At 39.2% G+C, this 15160-nt stretch overlaps 1 protein-coding gene across 2 annotated transcripts in view; it reads right to left on the reverse strand.

Moving 5' to 3' along the window:
- The window catches only part of BRAF (B-Raf proto-oncogene, serine/threonine kinase), a 162518-nt gene that overhangs the window by 61593 nt on the left and 85765 nt on the right, over positions 1-15160 (reverse strand). For both annotated transcript variants that reach the window (XM_049774354.1, XM_049774345.1), the window contains exons 4-7: positions 9511-9614; positions 8492-8594; positions 4831-4979; positions 3793-3912 (exon numbers count right to left, since the gene is read on the reverse strand). In XM_049774354.1, the coding sequence (XP_049630311.1) occupies positions 3793-3912; positions 4831-4979; positions 8492-8594; positions 9511-9614 (476 nt within the window). The remainder of the gene's footprint in view (positions 1-3792; positions 3913-4830; positions 4980-8491; positions 8595-9510; positions 9615-15160) is intronic.

Genomic DNA, 15160 nt, shown 5'->3' on the forward strand with positions numbered 1-15160 from the left:
GGGGACACTGGGATGACGGAAATTGAACCTGGATCAGAAGTATCCAAGGCAAGTGCCTGAGAAACTTTTAGTTTTTTGTTTTGTTTTGTTTTGTTTGTTTGTTTTTTGCTTTAAGCAGCCAAATATTGTTTGCTGGGGGAGGGATGTGAAAGTGACAAAAATTATGAGTAGTGATTATCTGCAGATGAATCTTTTCAGATGGAGATATTATTTAAGAAGGAAAGAGGGATAAAGGTAGGAAGCCAAAGTAGTGGGAGGGATCTCCTAATGCAGTCCAAGTTTTGGAAGTGCACTGATATTTAAATTTAAAAAGACAATTATTTACAGGCTAATAGTTAAAAAGCAACAACACACTTTGTTCAGGCTTAAAAATGCAAACAGTCTGAAAGAGCTATAGTTATCTAGGACAGTCAAATGAATATAGTTCATCTGTTATGGGCAGACATAATGAAAAGTCATTCTTTTTTTTTTTTTTTTTTTTTTGGTTTTTGGGCCACACCCATTTGACGCTCAGGGGTTACTCCTGGCTATGGGCTCAGAAGTCGCTCCTGGCTTGGGGGACCATATGGGACGCCGGGGGATCGAACCGCGGTCCGTCCTAGGCTAGCGCAGGAAAGGCAGGCACCTTACCTCTAGCGCCACCGCCCAGCCCCGAAAAGTCATTCTTATACCTTGTTAAAAATTGAAAAAAGTGTCTAACCAACCAGATCTATGCAGAGAAAAGAGACTGGTCTAGACGTGCGAAAACAGAACTCTGAACTGACTCTGAGCACTGACTGACCACTACACAGAATCAGGCTCAATCTGGCAATTACTATCTGATACCACCCAGAGAAGGTACATACTACTCATCCTCCAACTCAACTGAACTATACTGGAGGGCTAGCATACTAGACACTGCAAATTATTATATCCTGATTGGTAATCAAACTTTTGAACTGTCTTGTAACTCCACAATTAACTGAACAGTCTTTGGATCAGAAATTGGTTTCTCACAAAAAGTTTTCTAACATGGTACTTGTCTATCCAACACAAGAAGTGTGGTTTACATAAGACTTATGCTTCTCAGATGAATTGTTTGCATTCTAACGTAAGTCTTTTGGTCTAGTCAATGCAAGTCGATAAATCCTTAACACTCACCTTTTCTGGGAACTAAAAGAACTGAGCTTCCATACTAGAAGATTTTTGCTTCAGCTTAGGCAATTTACACCGTTATCTATGCTGGTGGTGGTCAGTAATCTGTCTTTTCTCCTGATAATACTTCCATCTTTCTGCCTTTATATATATGGCAGCATCAAATACAAATAAATAAAATTTCACCTCTAACACATTGGCACATTACCTTTTAGATGGTATTTCTAATCTAGAATAGTAAAAATTCTGAAACAAAGTGATTATCTTATTTAACAATGTACAACATTGGAGAGGGGGGTTTGGGTCACACCCAGCAGTGCTCAGGGATTACTTCTGGCTCTACGCTCAGAAATCACTCCTAGCAGGCTCGGGGAATCATATGGGATGCCAGGATTCAAACCACTGTCCTCCTGCATGCAAGGCAAAACCCTACCTCCATGCTATCTCTTTGGCCCCAATGTATGCATTTTAAGAAGCACTTCATATTTATATTCTGTAGTATTTTTCAAAAATAGAAAAGGAGAGGGGCCGGAGAGATAGCATGGAGGTAAGCCATTTGCCTTTCATTAAGAAGGTCGGTGGTTCAACTCCTATATGGTCCCCTGAGCCTGCCAGGAGTGATTTCTGAGCACAGAACCAGGAGTAACCCCTGAGCACTGCTGGGTGTGACCCAAAAACCAAAAACCAAAAACAAAAAAAAAAAAAAAAAAAAAGAAAGAAAAAGAAAAGAAGATATTTCTAGCTTTTTATTAAAAATGAACAAGATACTTCTCATATTTGTTATGTCCATACTATATACTTCATGAAATTATAATTATTTAGACTAGTAACAAAATACAGAGTAACTCTGATATAAAATAGTATTGGCTTCTGTATTTTCACAGGTCCCTGCATACTCTTGACCTAGAAGCATCAGGAAAACACAAGTATGAGCATTGTTCTTATAATTTGCCCAAGAACTAAATCTATTTTAGTTCAGGGATGAACAAAGTCCTTGCTCCATATGCAAACATCTTATCAAAGGAAGACAGCACTCATTCAGGAAAGCAAATGGACAGTATCACTATCAAGTCTCAGAGAGGCCTGGCTAATTTCACTATGTAGTTCTGTGGCTCTCCTCACACAACTGGGATCTTCCATTACAAAAGAATCTTGGTCTATAGACTATACAGTAGTAAACACCACAGTCAAATGATTCATCCAAAAGTAAGAAGAATTCAAATAAGAACCACTAGCAATATTTTTTCTAATTTAAATTAAAACAAAAACTTAGGCATGTTTTAAAGAATGTTAGTGTTGGATTTCAGATAGAACATTCCAGCACCACACCCTCCACCAGAGTAGAGTGTCTGCTTCCTTCTACCACTATCTCTGTACCCCACCTCCACTGTCCCAGTATTCCTCTCCTCCTCTAGACCAGTTCTCAGAAGAAACAACATTTTATTTCACCCTTTAAGAAATGCATAATGGGGAGTTGGAGTGATAGTACAGAAAGTAGGGCACTTGCCTTGCATATGGCCAAACCCGGTTCGGGTCTCTGGAACCTCATATTATCCCCCCAAGAAACACCAGTAACGATCTCTGAGAAGAGCCAGGGTTAAGCCCCAAGTACCACCATGCATGACACAAAAATAAAAACAAAGAGGAGAGGAGAAACAAGTTTTTTGGACTGGTGAGATAGTAGGGTGGGTAGGATGCTTGCCTTGCATGCGCCAACCTGGATTTGATCCCTGGCATCCCATATGGTTATGAGCCAGCCAACACTGATTTGTGAACGAAGAGTCAGGAGTAACCTGTAAGCACTGCCAGTGTAGGTTTCTCCACCCATAAAGAAAAAAAACAAAACAAAAAAAAACAACAAACAAAACAAAAACCAACCAAAAAAGAAAAGAATGCATAATGGTTGGGAGGCGGGTAAATTCTAGATATCACTGGAACATTGTATGCATGAAATACTATCATTGTCCAAACTTCAAAATAAAGAAATACGTAGTTACCAGCTGATAGACAGTGGTAATTTTAATGAATATTGGGAAAAGTAGGACTAAAATTGACAATAAATATCTCTGATTTTAACTAATTCTGGAATCTTAGAATAGAATTCATGTAAGAACTTATTTTTTTATTCCCTAGGTTCAGACAGTTTCTAGAATTCCTTAAACTCACTCGGAATCTCACTTTCTTCATTAGATTTTCTTATTTACAATATACCTTTCTCTTGTAAATGTGGTAAGACAGTCATTGTCACATAGTTTTAAATAGATCACCACTGTAGATTAAAATTATCTAATACATGTAAATGATCTGTCATATGCTGATACTCCATTTAAATGCAAGTCCATACCTCTGTACCTACTAACACTTGTGTACTGAGTAACTAATGAAATGATGGTGATGAGGGGCAAAGGTCAGGGACTGTGAATATTTCTGGTGTGTTTTTCCTAACACTAGTCCTTCAACAGTCTATAGAAGTTTCAGTCCCATGTACTTACATCAACTACATTGGCATATCTGACTAGCATGATAAAATAAGTTTTCTGGGACAAAAGTTTTTAATTTAACAAATAAAATTGATGAAAAGGTTTATAACAAACCAAAAGATCCACAGAAACCAGCTCAACTAGCATGTATTACTGAAGAGCAGGAGTCAGATCATACCCAAGAGTATCGGAGGAGGGTGCGGACGGGGAAGATCCCGACGTAAGGGTGGTCTCTGCTAAGGAGGCCTCCTCCTGTGGTATTGGGTGGTGTTCAAAGAACTTGGAGACAAACAGCAAACTGTGAGGCAAAAACAAAAACAAAACAAAACAAACCTAACTTGTGCAAAACCCAGAAGCTTCATATACCACAATGCATTTATAGAGTTAAAAGAGAACTGAAATCAAATCCTAGTTTCAGAAACAATGGTTAAATTCAATTAGTTGTATTTCTGTCTAACAAGCCTTAAGTTTTAAAATTATACTATATTTTCTAAGCACACTAAAACTAATTATTCCAGACAGAAAATTTCTATATATTTAAGAAAAATCATGCTTTATGGTTAAGGAATTAGAAGAAAAATTATCTATGCCAAGTTAGATCACATTATTATAATATACTTTATAAAGGGCAGAACTGAATTTTATTTACTCAAATGATCAAGGAAAGTAATGAGACCTTAAAGGCAGCAGCAACAATATCAACACATACACAAAGATTAAAATTAGACTCAGACTAGATAAACTGGCAACAAAGCACAGAGAAATTTCAGAAAGAGATATACTGGGTGTAAAGATTTTATATCTTACTTTTAGATAAACTGGGGGGACTGAGAGAGAAAGAGAGAATACATAATTTATAAAATAGCTGACAGAATAAGACCTCCTGATCTATGAAATAAAAGTGTAATTTTAACTTAACAAACGCCTGCTCTATCCCTATAAAACTATCTAAAAGTGATTCCTGTAGCAAGAGATCAATTTTAACTAAAAGTAAAAATAAAACATAAAAATGAGGCTTATAGTAAGCCAGGTTTCTAATTCATGAGAAAAGTACGAGGCATATTTCATACTTTTCTAGTTATAAGTTGTTTTTATTTTAGAATTCTGTGTTAACAGCTTAATTTTACAGAGAACTCCTTTACGCTCAAAGAAGTATAGTTTCACATTAAGAATATTTTAAACGTAAAACAGTAATTAGAAAGTGTAGATTACTTACTCAAGTTGGTCATAATTAACACACATCAGTGGAACCTCTGTACTACAACGCTGGTGAAATTTATAACCACATGTTTGACAGCGGAAACCTTGAAAAAGCAGCTTTCGACAAAAGTCACAAAACGCTAAGGTGAAAAAAGTTTTCCGTACCTATAAAATAAAACATCATAAACAATTTTAGAAACTTGCCAAGAATATTTCTTTCTTTTTTTTTTTTTTTGTTGTTTTGTTTTTGGGTCATACGGGCTGTGCTCCTGGCAGGCTCGGGGGATTATATGGGATGCCAGGATTCCAACCACTGTCAGTCCTGGATCAGTTGCTTGCAAGGCAAATGTCCTAACACTGTGCTATCTCTCCGGCCCCTGCTAAGAATATTTCTAAAATATTTTTAGGAATGTATTTACTTGCTTCAAAAACCAAATCTTTAAAATTATATCATGATAACTGCCTCACATAATACAATTAAATTAATTAAAATTAATTAAGGGTTTAAGATAAATATGAACTATACATAATTTATCTCACCCATATCCAACTAACAAATTTCCGGTGTCAAGAACATGAAAAAAGAGTAAGAGAATGAAAAGTTAATTTCCATTTTTACTACATAAAAGTAATATTAGAGACAAGTGGAAGAGATGTGAAAAAAAAAATAAAGGTATACTATTTAATTACTCTACAGAAAAAATGTAAAGGTGCTTACTGTTTCAATGGAACAAGAAAAAAAGAAAAACAATGTGAGAGTAAACTTTTATTGGGGCATGCAATGGAGATGAACCAGGAAAGGGGGCAGGGCAGCAGAGCGCCAGTGGATGAGGATGGAGATAACGATTTTGTTGGGATCAATCCTGGCATCCTAAGTATGAAGACTGTCCTTTTTTTGTTTGTTTTTCGGTTTTTGGGTCACACCCTGTGATGCCCAGGGGTTACTCCTGGTTATGCACTCAGAAATTGCTCCTGGCTTGGGGGACCAAATGGGACGCCGTGGGATTGAACAGCAGTCCATCCTAGGTTAGCGCATAGCAAGGCAAATGCCCTACTGCTTGCGCCACTGCTCCAGCCCCATGACTGTACTTCAGAATGGAGCAAAATCCCCAACCCGCATTATTTTTCATTATAAGCCCCTTTGGACACTCCCTGCTCCTGCAACCCCCACACAATACTATCGATCAAATTCAATGCCTCACTAGTGCAAGGCAATCATCTCCACACTGAGACTACTATAACACTATATATATATATATGTAGATTGAAAAGTAAAAGCAGGGGCTGGAACCACAGAACAGTGGGGTAGAGAGCTTGAATTGTACATAGCCAACCCAGGTTCTATCTTCTAGAATCCTCTATGGTCCATAAACACCATCTGGAGTGATCCCTGAGTACAGAGCCAGGAGTAAGCCCGGAACACAGATGGAACACAGACAGAGTGGCCCAACCCTTCTCCTGCAGCCCCAAAAGGTGGGAAGGGAGATCTTAAGACAATAGTGAGGAAAATGGACTCTTTGGTGTTGGAATGTTGTATCAAGAAACCCTATCATTGACAGTTATCACTTTTTACTGTGTCACATTCTAGGAACATACAAAGGTAAAACTGCATATTTTCAGCTTTAGTCTACAGATCCTGGTCGCTGGATATACAAAAAAAAAAAAATCTTAAATATCTATGTAGCCATTATTTACCAAATGGCTTATTTTGCTTGGTTGATAATGATCATTGATTGGCTAGTGTCAGGAAAACAAAAAAATACAAACATTTTCTTTCTTTTTATTTGTTTTTTTGGGCCATACCTGTTTTGATGCTCAGGATTACTCCTGGCTAAGTGCTCATAAATTGCCCCTGGCTTGGGGGGACCATATGGGACGCCGGGGGATCCAACTGCGGTCCTTCCTTGGCTAGCGCTTGCAAGGCAGACACTTTACCTCTAGCGCCACCTCGCCGGCCCCAAATACAAACATTTTCAAAGAAATGTAAAAAATCATTGGTGCTGCTGAGGCAATATTTTCTTTTCTTTTCTTTTCTTTTCTTTTCTTTTCTTTTCTTTTCTTTTCTTTTCTTTTCTCTTCTCTCTCTTTTCTTTTCTCTTCTATTCTCTCTCTCCCCCCCCCTCTTTATTTTTTTTGGTCTTTTTTTTGGTTTGGGGTCTCACCTGGCAGTGCTCAGGGGTTACTCCTGGCTCGATGCTCTGAAGACCATATGGAACGCCAGGATTCGAACCATTGTCCTTCTGCATGCAAGGCAGACACCTTACCTCCATGCTATCTCTCCAGCCCCTGGGACACTATTTTCATTTAGTTTATGCTTAGCGAATCAGACCTCTTTCACCATCTCGTATACAATATCTAACTAAAAATAGTAAGAAATGAGCCGGAGAGATAGCATGGAGGCAGGGCATTTGCCTTGCATGCAGAAGGACGGTGGTTCGAATCCCAGCATCCCTTATGATCCCCCGGGCCTGCCAGGAGTGATTTCTGAGCATAGAGCTGGGAGTAACCCCTGAGCACTGTTGGGGTATGACCCAAAAACCAAAAAATATTTTTTAAATATTTATCTAGAAAAAATAAGCTATGGCTCCAAATGTCAGACATTAGAAAATCCATGCATCACACTATACTGATCTCTCTAAATCTGGCTTCTGCCCACTCCTTTATCCATTTAGAGAATAAGTTTTTAAGCTTTAGGAACTGTTTCCAGGAAGGCTGAAGAAGCCCCATGTTCTTAGGATTTGTGTCTTTATACTTAGGTACGTTATAATCCAGAAATGCCATAAGCCATAAAGGGAGATATGCACATTACCTTAATAAATTAGTAAATAAAAAATCCTCATTAACTTAAAGACAGTTACCTCCAATGCTATCAACCTATCCTTCAGAAACATTTACACAAGCCTGTAAAATTGGCGGCACAAAGACTTAAAAATGCACAAAGCATTAAAAAGAAAAACTTAAATGTATATTAACAAAGTAATTATAGTAAAATCGTATTTTATGAACTACTCTGAAATCTATGTAAAAATAAAGATAGAAGCCATGTAAAAATGTAATTTACTGATATTGAAAGATGTTCATGATATACTATTAGATTGTTTAATTTGAATTTGCCATTTTTTGTAGTGTTTGGGACACACTTGGTGGTGGTGCTCAGGAATTACTTTTGGTAGTGCTTGAGGAGCATAGGTAGTGTCAGAGATTGAACATATGCCATGTGCAAGGCAAGCACCCTGTCCACTGTACTATCTCTCTGCCCCTGATTGGATATTTTTTTAAGGGAAGTATCATAAGAGGGTGATTTAATTTTCATTTAATAAAGGAAAAAAGGGACTAAAAAAGAAAAAAATTAGGTTCATACAGAGGCTTATAAACAGCTTATAAAACTACACAATAAATGACTATCTGGGACAGTATTTTCACTTTATCTGATATACTTTTGTACCAGTCAAATATCTTTTCTCACTTAATGATGAATGTGAATTTTTTTATTAAAAAGTATATTAAAACTCTAGTTTAAATAAGAGTTATTTATATACACACAAATCATGCAACAGCATTTCATAGTCTCTGAGTAAAAACAAGAACTTCAACATTTTTGACATTAAAAAAAGGCAGGGTGGGGACAAAAAATAATAAAATTAAAATGAAAAAAGGCAAACAGTAAAGGAACTCACAAAGTTGTGTGTTGTAAGTGGAACATTTTCTAATACTTCTACATGTAATTCCTCTCCAGTAAGCCAGGAAATATCTGTGTCCCAGCCAATGGGCTTCTTCTCTCTGAAAAGTATAGACACAGGCCTTTCTTGGTCATCACACCTAAAACTCCATACACCGCATGCTGAAGATATGAAAATTGGTTATTGAGGGGCTAGTAATATCGAGGGAGATTTGGCTCCCTGTTCTTCCATCGTTAGAAATTTAAATGGCAATAAATTAATTTTTAAGTTTACCCCAAATAAATGTATCACTCTTGGACAAACAGCAGTGTAAAGAGATGTACTCTTTTCTTCAAGTCAGCTCCAGAAAAGACCTACAACAGCAGAGAATGGATTGTTCCTGTGGCCAAATATTAAAAAAAAAAAAAAAAAATCAAAAAATCACAGGTACGGGGATTTATCTATCCACTGTAAGAAAGAGTACTCATGGGGCAATATGCCCCAAAATGATTTTTTTTTTCAAAAAACAATTAAAAAATGTATGAGTCTTGGCATAATTTTTGACATTCTGAATAAAATGTCAATTTTGTGATATTATGAGCCACTCTTAAAAAGAGAAAGAGTCCATTATTCAAATAAGTCACATCCTAAGCGGTTCAAAACTTTAAGAACCACAAAATTATTAGATCAGTAAAATGCTAGTCACACAAAATGACCCAAAATTAAGTCCTCAAATGGGATCACAAGATTCTTTTCTTTATATTTTCTTCTTTTTCATTCTCCCTGTCTTTTCTTTCTTTCTTTTGGGGCCACAGGGCTCACTCTTGGCAAGATCAAACCTAGGTTGGCTGCATGCAAAGCAAACGCCCTTCACGCTAGACTCCAGCCCGATTCTAAGATTTCTTTAGGCTAACTTGATATTGATTTAATATATTTCTTCCATTTTTATAAAGAGCATACAGACAACCCAAAGTTCAATATTTGTGTTTTTCTGGCCCCCTTTTCAAAGAAAATTTCACATCCTATACAAACCATACCCATCCTGAATTCTGTAAACAGCACAGCACTCTGGAATTAGACCTCTCATCATTAGTGCTTTCTTTAGACTGTCCCGGACTGTAACTCCACACCTTGCAGGTACCTGTGGGATGATAAGTAGATGGTATAAGGTAAAGACAAATGACATATTTCACATCATTTTTAAAAACTCAGTAACTTACCTATGTCATATAGATTACTTATGTTACAAGCAATAGCATTTCTAGAGAAAGTTCCATTAAAGGGAAATTATGCCTAACATATTTTTTGTTGTTTTTGAGCCACACCCGGTGACGCCCAGGGGTTACTCCTGGCTTGGGGACCATATAGGATGCCAGGGGATCAAATTGCAGAGCCAGGAGTAAACCGAGTGCTGTTGGGTGTGGCCTCCTCCCCCAAAAAGCTGAAGAATGAAATATAGAATTAATCGCTATGTATCCATTATTAAAAAATAAACACAATTTTTATTTTGTTTTTGTTTTGGGGGGGCATGCTAGGTGTTGCTTCTGGCTCTGCACTCAGAAAATACCCCTGGCAGGCTTGGGGAACTATACTGGTTGCTGGGGTTCAAATCCAGGTTGGCCGCATGCAAGTCAAATGCCCTAGCCACTGTGCTATCACTCTATGCCCTTAAAATTAATTTTAACCCAATGACTTTCAAATTTGAAAATGGCTTAATACTTTAGTTGTACTAATACCTGTGGTTTAGCTGTCTATCACCTGTTTTCTCTGGAAATCTTCCCTGAAAATCTGCCTGGTGAGCTGCAGAGCTTAAGGGGCTGCACCACATGTCTGGTTTGATCCCTAGCATGAAAACTGATAGGACACTGTTTGATTTCCACTACAGTTAATAATATGCCAAGTGGCGCAAAATCTGCCCCACTGGCCATTATGTCTACCACACTGAGAAGGTCAGAACAAAGTCAACCCAGGAGCAGCTGAGATGATATGGTGACTGGCAGTGGCAAAAAGAGAGAACTTTTCATAGTTTTTGTTTGTTGTTTGTTTTGGTTTTTGGGTCACACCTGGCAGCACTCAGGGGTTACTCCTGGCTCTATGCTCAGGAATTGCTCCTGGCAGGCTCAGGGGACCATATGGGATGTCGGGATTCGAACCACTGACTCTCTGCACACAAGGCAAACGCCTTACCTCCATGCTATCTCTCCAGCTCCCTTTTAATAGAGTTGAAGTCATCCCTATCCTCATTTTTTTAGACTTGTCCCCATAATTCCTCCAAATGGTTTATAACTAAAAGAAAAGTGACACTGAATTCAAGGAAGGCAGTTTCTTTTGAGGTAATGTTACTTAATAACAAGAAATATAAGACCTATTGGGCCTGAGAGATAGTACAGGGGGTAAGGTGCTTGTCTTATACATAGCTAACCAGGGTTCGGTTCCCCAAGCTTAGTAGGAGTGACTTTGGCACAGATCCAGGAAAACCCCAGAGCACTGTGAGATATGGTCACAAAACAAACAGGGCTAGAGTGATAGAACAACAGTAGGGCATTTGCTTTGCATGCAGCTGACCCAGGATGGGCCTGGGTTCGATCCCCGGCATCTCATATGATTCCCTGAGCCTGCCAGGAGTGATTTCTGAGTGCAGAACCAGGAGTAACCCCTGAGTGCTGCTAGGTGTGGCTCCCTAAAAAAATCCAAACAACAAATGAAGAAAAAGAAACCTCTTACTGTAAAAGTCAGTTAAATAAATTTAACATATTAATTTTTTGTTTTTGTTTTTGGGTCACACCCGGCAGCACTCAGGGGTTACTCCTGGCTCAACACTCAGAAATCGTTCCTGGCAGGCTCAGGGAACCATATGGGATGCCGGGGTTCGAACTACTGTTCTTCTGAATGGAAGGCAAACGCCCTACCTTCATGCTATATCTCTGGTCCCTTAACTTATTAAATTTAAATGTTTCCAAAGAAATTGGGACACTTGGGGCTGGGGATATAGCACAGCAGTAGAGCAACTAAATGCCTACATTTATGAGGCCCTAGGATTGATCCCAGAGCAGGAAGATCAGGAGAAAAGGGAGGGAATGTCAAGTTAAGTTAGAACATTGAATTTGGTATAATGAAGGGGGAAATCTATAACTAGAAAAGCAAGAAAAGGTACTGAAGCACTAGTATAGATGGTAGAATATTTGCCTTGCATGTGGCTAACCCAGGTTTGATCCCCAGCACCCCATATGGTTCCCTGAGCACTGCTAGGAGCGATCCATGAACGAAGAGGCAGCAGTCAGCTATGAGTACTGCCAGGTATGGCCCCAATATAAAATAAAAAATCCAATGGAACAAAAATAGTGAGGGTGGAGTAACCTTTAAAACTATCCAGCAAGAGTCAGAGAGATTCTTTCAATGGTTCGGTGGAGGCCTGGGTACTGCATGAACTCCTGAGCAGTCAGAGTAGCTGCTGACCACCATTGGGCATGGCCTCAAGACAAGCAACAATGAACACAATACCCTTTACATAGTCTTAACAAGGGGCAGCTTTATGACAAAGAGACAGACATCTAAAACTGGATTTATATAGACGGTCCTCTTCATTCATGGACTACATTTGGCAAACTTCCAACTTACTAGAATTTATTTATATTCACAAAATGAGAACTCGTAGGTCATGTACAGGGTAGCGAAAAAAATGGGATGCTGAATGCTCACCTTCCCAGCTAAGAGAGAATGAAGCAAACAGGAGTCAATAACTGCAAATCACTGAAATTTTTATTTTTATTTTTTTATAAATTTATTTTTAATTATGAGAACAAAGATGCAAAGAGGAAAAGGTAGTTACAGTGGAAAGACAATCACCCATAAACAGAATTCTTAGAAGAAAACCCCTTGCTGATACCTTAATTTTGAACTTTCAGCCAAAGAACATTAAGAAAAATAAAATAGAACCCATGTACAATTACTTTGTCCCTCAAGTCCCCAGATTGTAGTACATTATAACATTTCTTAGCAGTACATAAAGCAATCTAAGGCCATAAAACTTATGTAACTCCTTAAACATCGAAGGTATAGTATATTCTTACACCCGGCAGTGCTCAGGGGTCACTCCTTGGCTGTCTGCTCAGAAATAGCTCCTGGCAGGCACGGGGGACCATATGGGACACCGGGATTCGAACCAACCACCTTTGGTCCTGGATCGGCTGCTTGCAAGGCAAATGCCTCTGTGCTATCTCTTCGGGCCCTTACATGAAATTTTTATTTTTAACTCTTGAAATTTTTTTTCTACACCCAGTAAGGCTCAGGGATCACAACTGGCACTGCTGAGAGGGCCATGTGGGGAGCCAAGGATCAAAAACAAGTCGGCTGCATGCAAGGTAAGCACAGTATGGGTACCTCTATACTGTTGTTGCTTCAGGCCCCCAGTTATTAAAATGTTTTACTTAAATACACTGTGGCTACAAAATTGTTCATAATACAGTCAGGATTCCCCCCAACCCCACAGCTACAAAGTTATTCATGATTTTCAGTCATACGACGTGCAACACTCTTCAGAAGTGCACATTTCGGGGCGGAGAGATAGCACAGTGGTAGGGCATTTGTCTTGCAAGCAGCCCATCCAGGACAGATAGTAGTTTGAATCCCAACATCCCATATGGTCCCCCGTGCCTGCCAGGAGTGATTTCTGCATGTAGAACCAGGAATAACCCCTGAGTGCCACCGGGTGTGACCCCAAAACAAAACAAAAAAGTGCACATTTCCCACCACCAGTGTCCCCAGTGGCCCTCCTGCCCACCCTCTGTCTGCCCCTGGGGCAGACATTTATCTCTCCTCTGCTTTTTTTCTTCTCATCTCTTTTTACAATTTCTCTCTTTTCTCTTATTCTTCTCCCTTTCCTCGCCCCTCTACTTTCTTCTCCTTCTTTCTCCTTCTTTCTCTGTCTCTCATTTTTAAACTAATAGGTTCCAGTCTGGCATAAAGAAAACAACCAGAGGGCTAGAGATGTAATATAATGGATAGGGTATTTGCCTTGCACACAGTCTGGGTTCTATCCCTGGACCTTGTAGAATCCCTTGAACCTTATTAGTACTAATCCATGAATACAGCTGGGTATAGCCCAATAATAATTTTTTTTCCAAAAAGCACAGAAAAACAACCATCTAGGGCACATAGAAAAAGGCCATCTTTGGCTCTTTTATAGCGCAGTATCCTGAATTTCTCCTCGAAACAATGGTTCTGTAACCACTAATTCAGTGTTCCCAGTAAATTTATAGAACACAGCTACCTTGAATAGTGAGAATTGGCTGTACTTGACAGAAATAATTAACTGAAGGGAAAACTGAAATGTCCCTTCTGTTATTCTAATTCTGCCTATTCGAAACAAAAACTTCCCATTGGCAAGCCTATTTTCAATTTTCTACCCGATTCAATGTTATCCTACACCATGTTACCAAAGAAAATGTTCCAAAGGAGGTAAATCTTGTGTCTATGTGTATATTTGTGTGTTTATCAAAGACTTCTGAGAACCAAAAGTCTCAAAACTTCTCTGTGAAGCAAATTTTTTTGGGGGGAGGGACACACCCGGAGGCACTCAGGGGTTACTCCAGGCTGTGCTCAGAAATTGCCCGCTAGCAGGCTCAGGGGATCATATGGGATGCCAGGAATAGAACCCAGGTCCGTCCTGGGTCGGCCTCATGCAAGGCAAACACCCTACCGCTGTGCTATATCTCTGGCCCCTTGCAAAGCAAATTTTTGGTGAGGTATGGAACCTAGAGTCTATGTTCAGGCTGAGAAACCCAATGAGCTCAAGTTTATAATAAACCCTAAAACATAATGCTGCTGAGGCTGGAGCAATACTACAGCTTTATGGCCTTGTGCTTTACTGTACAGATTCCCAAGTGCACACTTGGCCAGCAGGACAAATGTGGTTTTCAAACCTATCTCCCAGAGAAAGGAACTGGCTGGTTTTTGGTAGTATTTGCTCCTTTATGATGGTGCTTGTTCAAGGAACAGATGAGCCGAACAGAACTATTTAGCCAGCATTCAACACATAGAAGAAACTCAGAACGAAATAAAGGCAATGGGGCTGGAGCAAGTAAAGACACCTAGTACAGGGAAATTCTGCAAAGTAGCACAGAACACTTTGCCTTTGTCTTTCTGACTGGCAGTGTTCAACACTAGAGACCTTGAGAAAGCCTTCCTTTCAAGACCTTAACAGGGTTGGTGGAAGACAAACAAGACCAGCTATGAGAAGAACATCCATATGCATAGACCATGTGTGCTGGTGATTCCTCTCCTTGGAATCTGCTATAGAACCTGTCTCTAGGGGCTAGTGATAGAACACAGTGGGTGGGACATTTGCCTTGCACACAGCTGAAACAGGCTTGATCTCCGGTATTCATATGCTCCCCTAAGCAGCAATGATCTCTAAGTACAAAGCCAGGAGTAACTTCTGAGCACTGCTGGGTGAGCCTCCCCCCCCAAAAGAAGACATGTAAAATAGGGGAAAGATAAACTATTAACAACTGATGCTAGGATAATTGGAACCTAAAATGGCACACCCCAAATGGACCAAAGATTTAAATGGTGAAAAGAGAAGAGACAAACTATAACATAACTTGGAAAAAACACTGCAAACTTCTTTACAACCTTCACTGAAGAAGGCCTTTATAACTATGATGAAGAAACTGTAAACCAAAAAGG

This window comes from Suncus etruscus, chromosome 1, assembly GCF_024139225.1.
Source record: "Suncus etruscus isolate mSunEtr1 chromosome 1, mSunEtr1.pri.cur, whole genome shotgun sequence".
NCBI classification, from domain to species: domain Eukaryota; kingdom Metazoa; phylum Chordata; class Mammalia; order Eulipotyphla; family Soricidae; genus Suncus; species Suncus etruscus.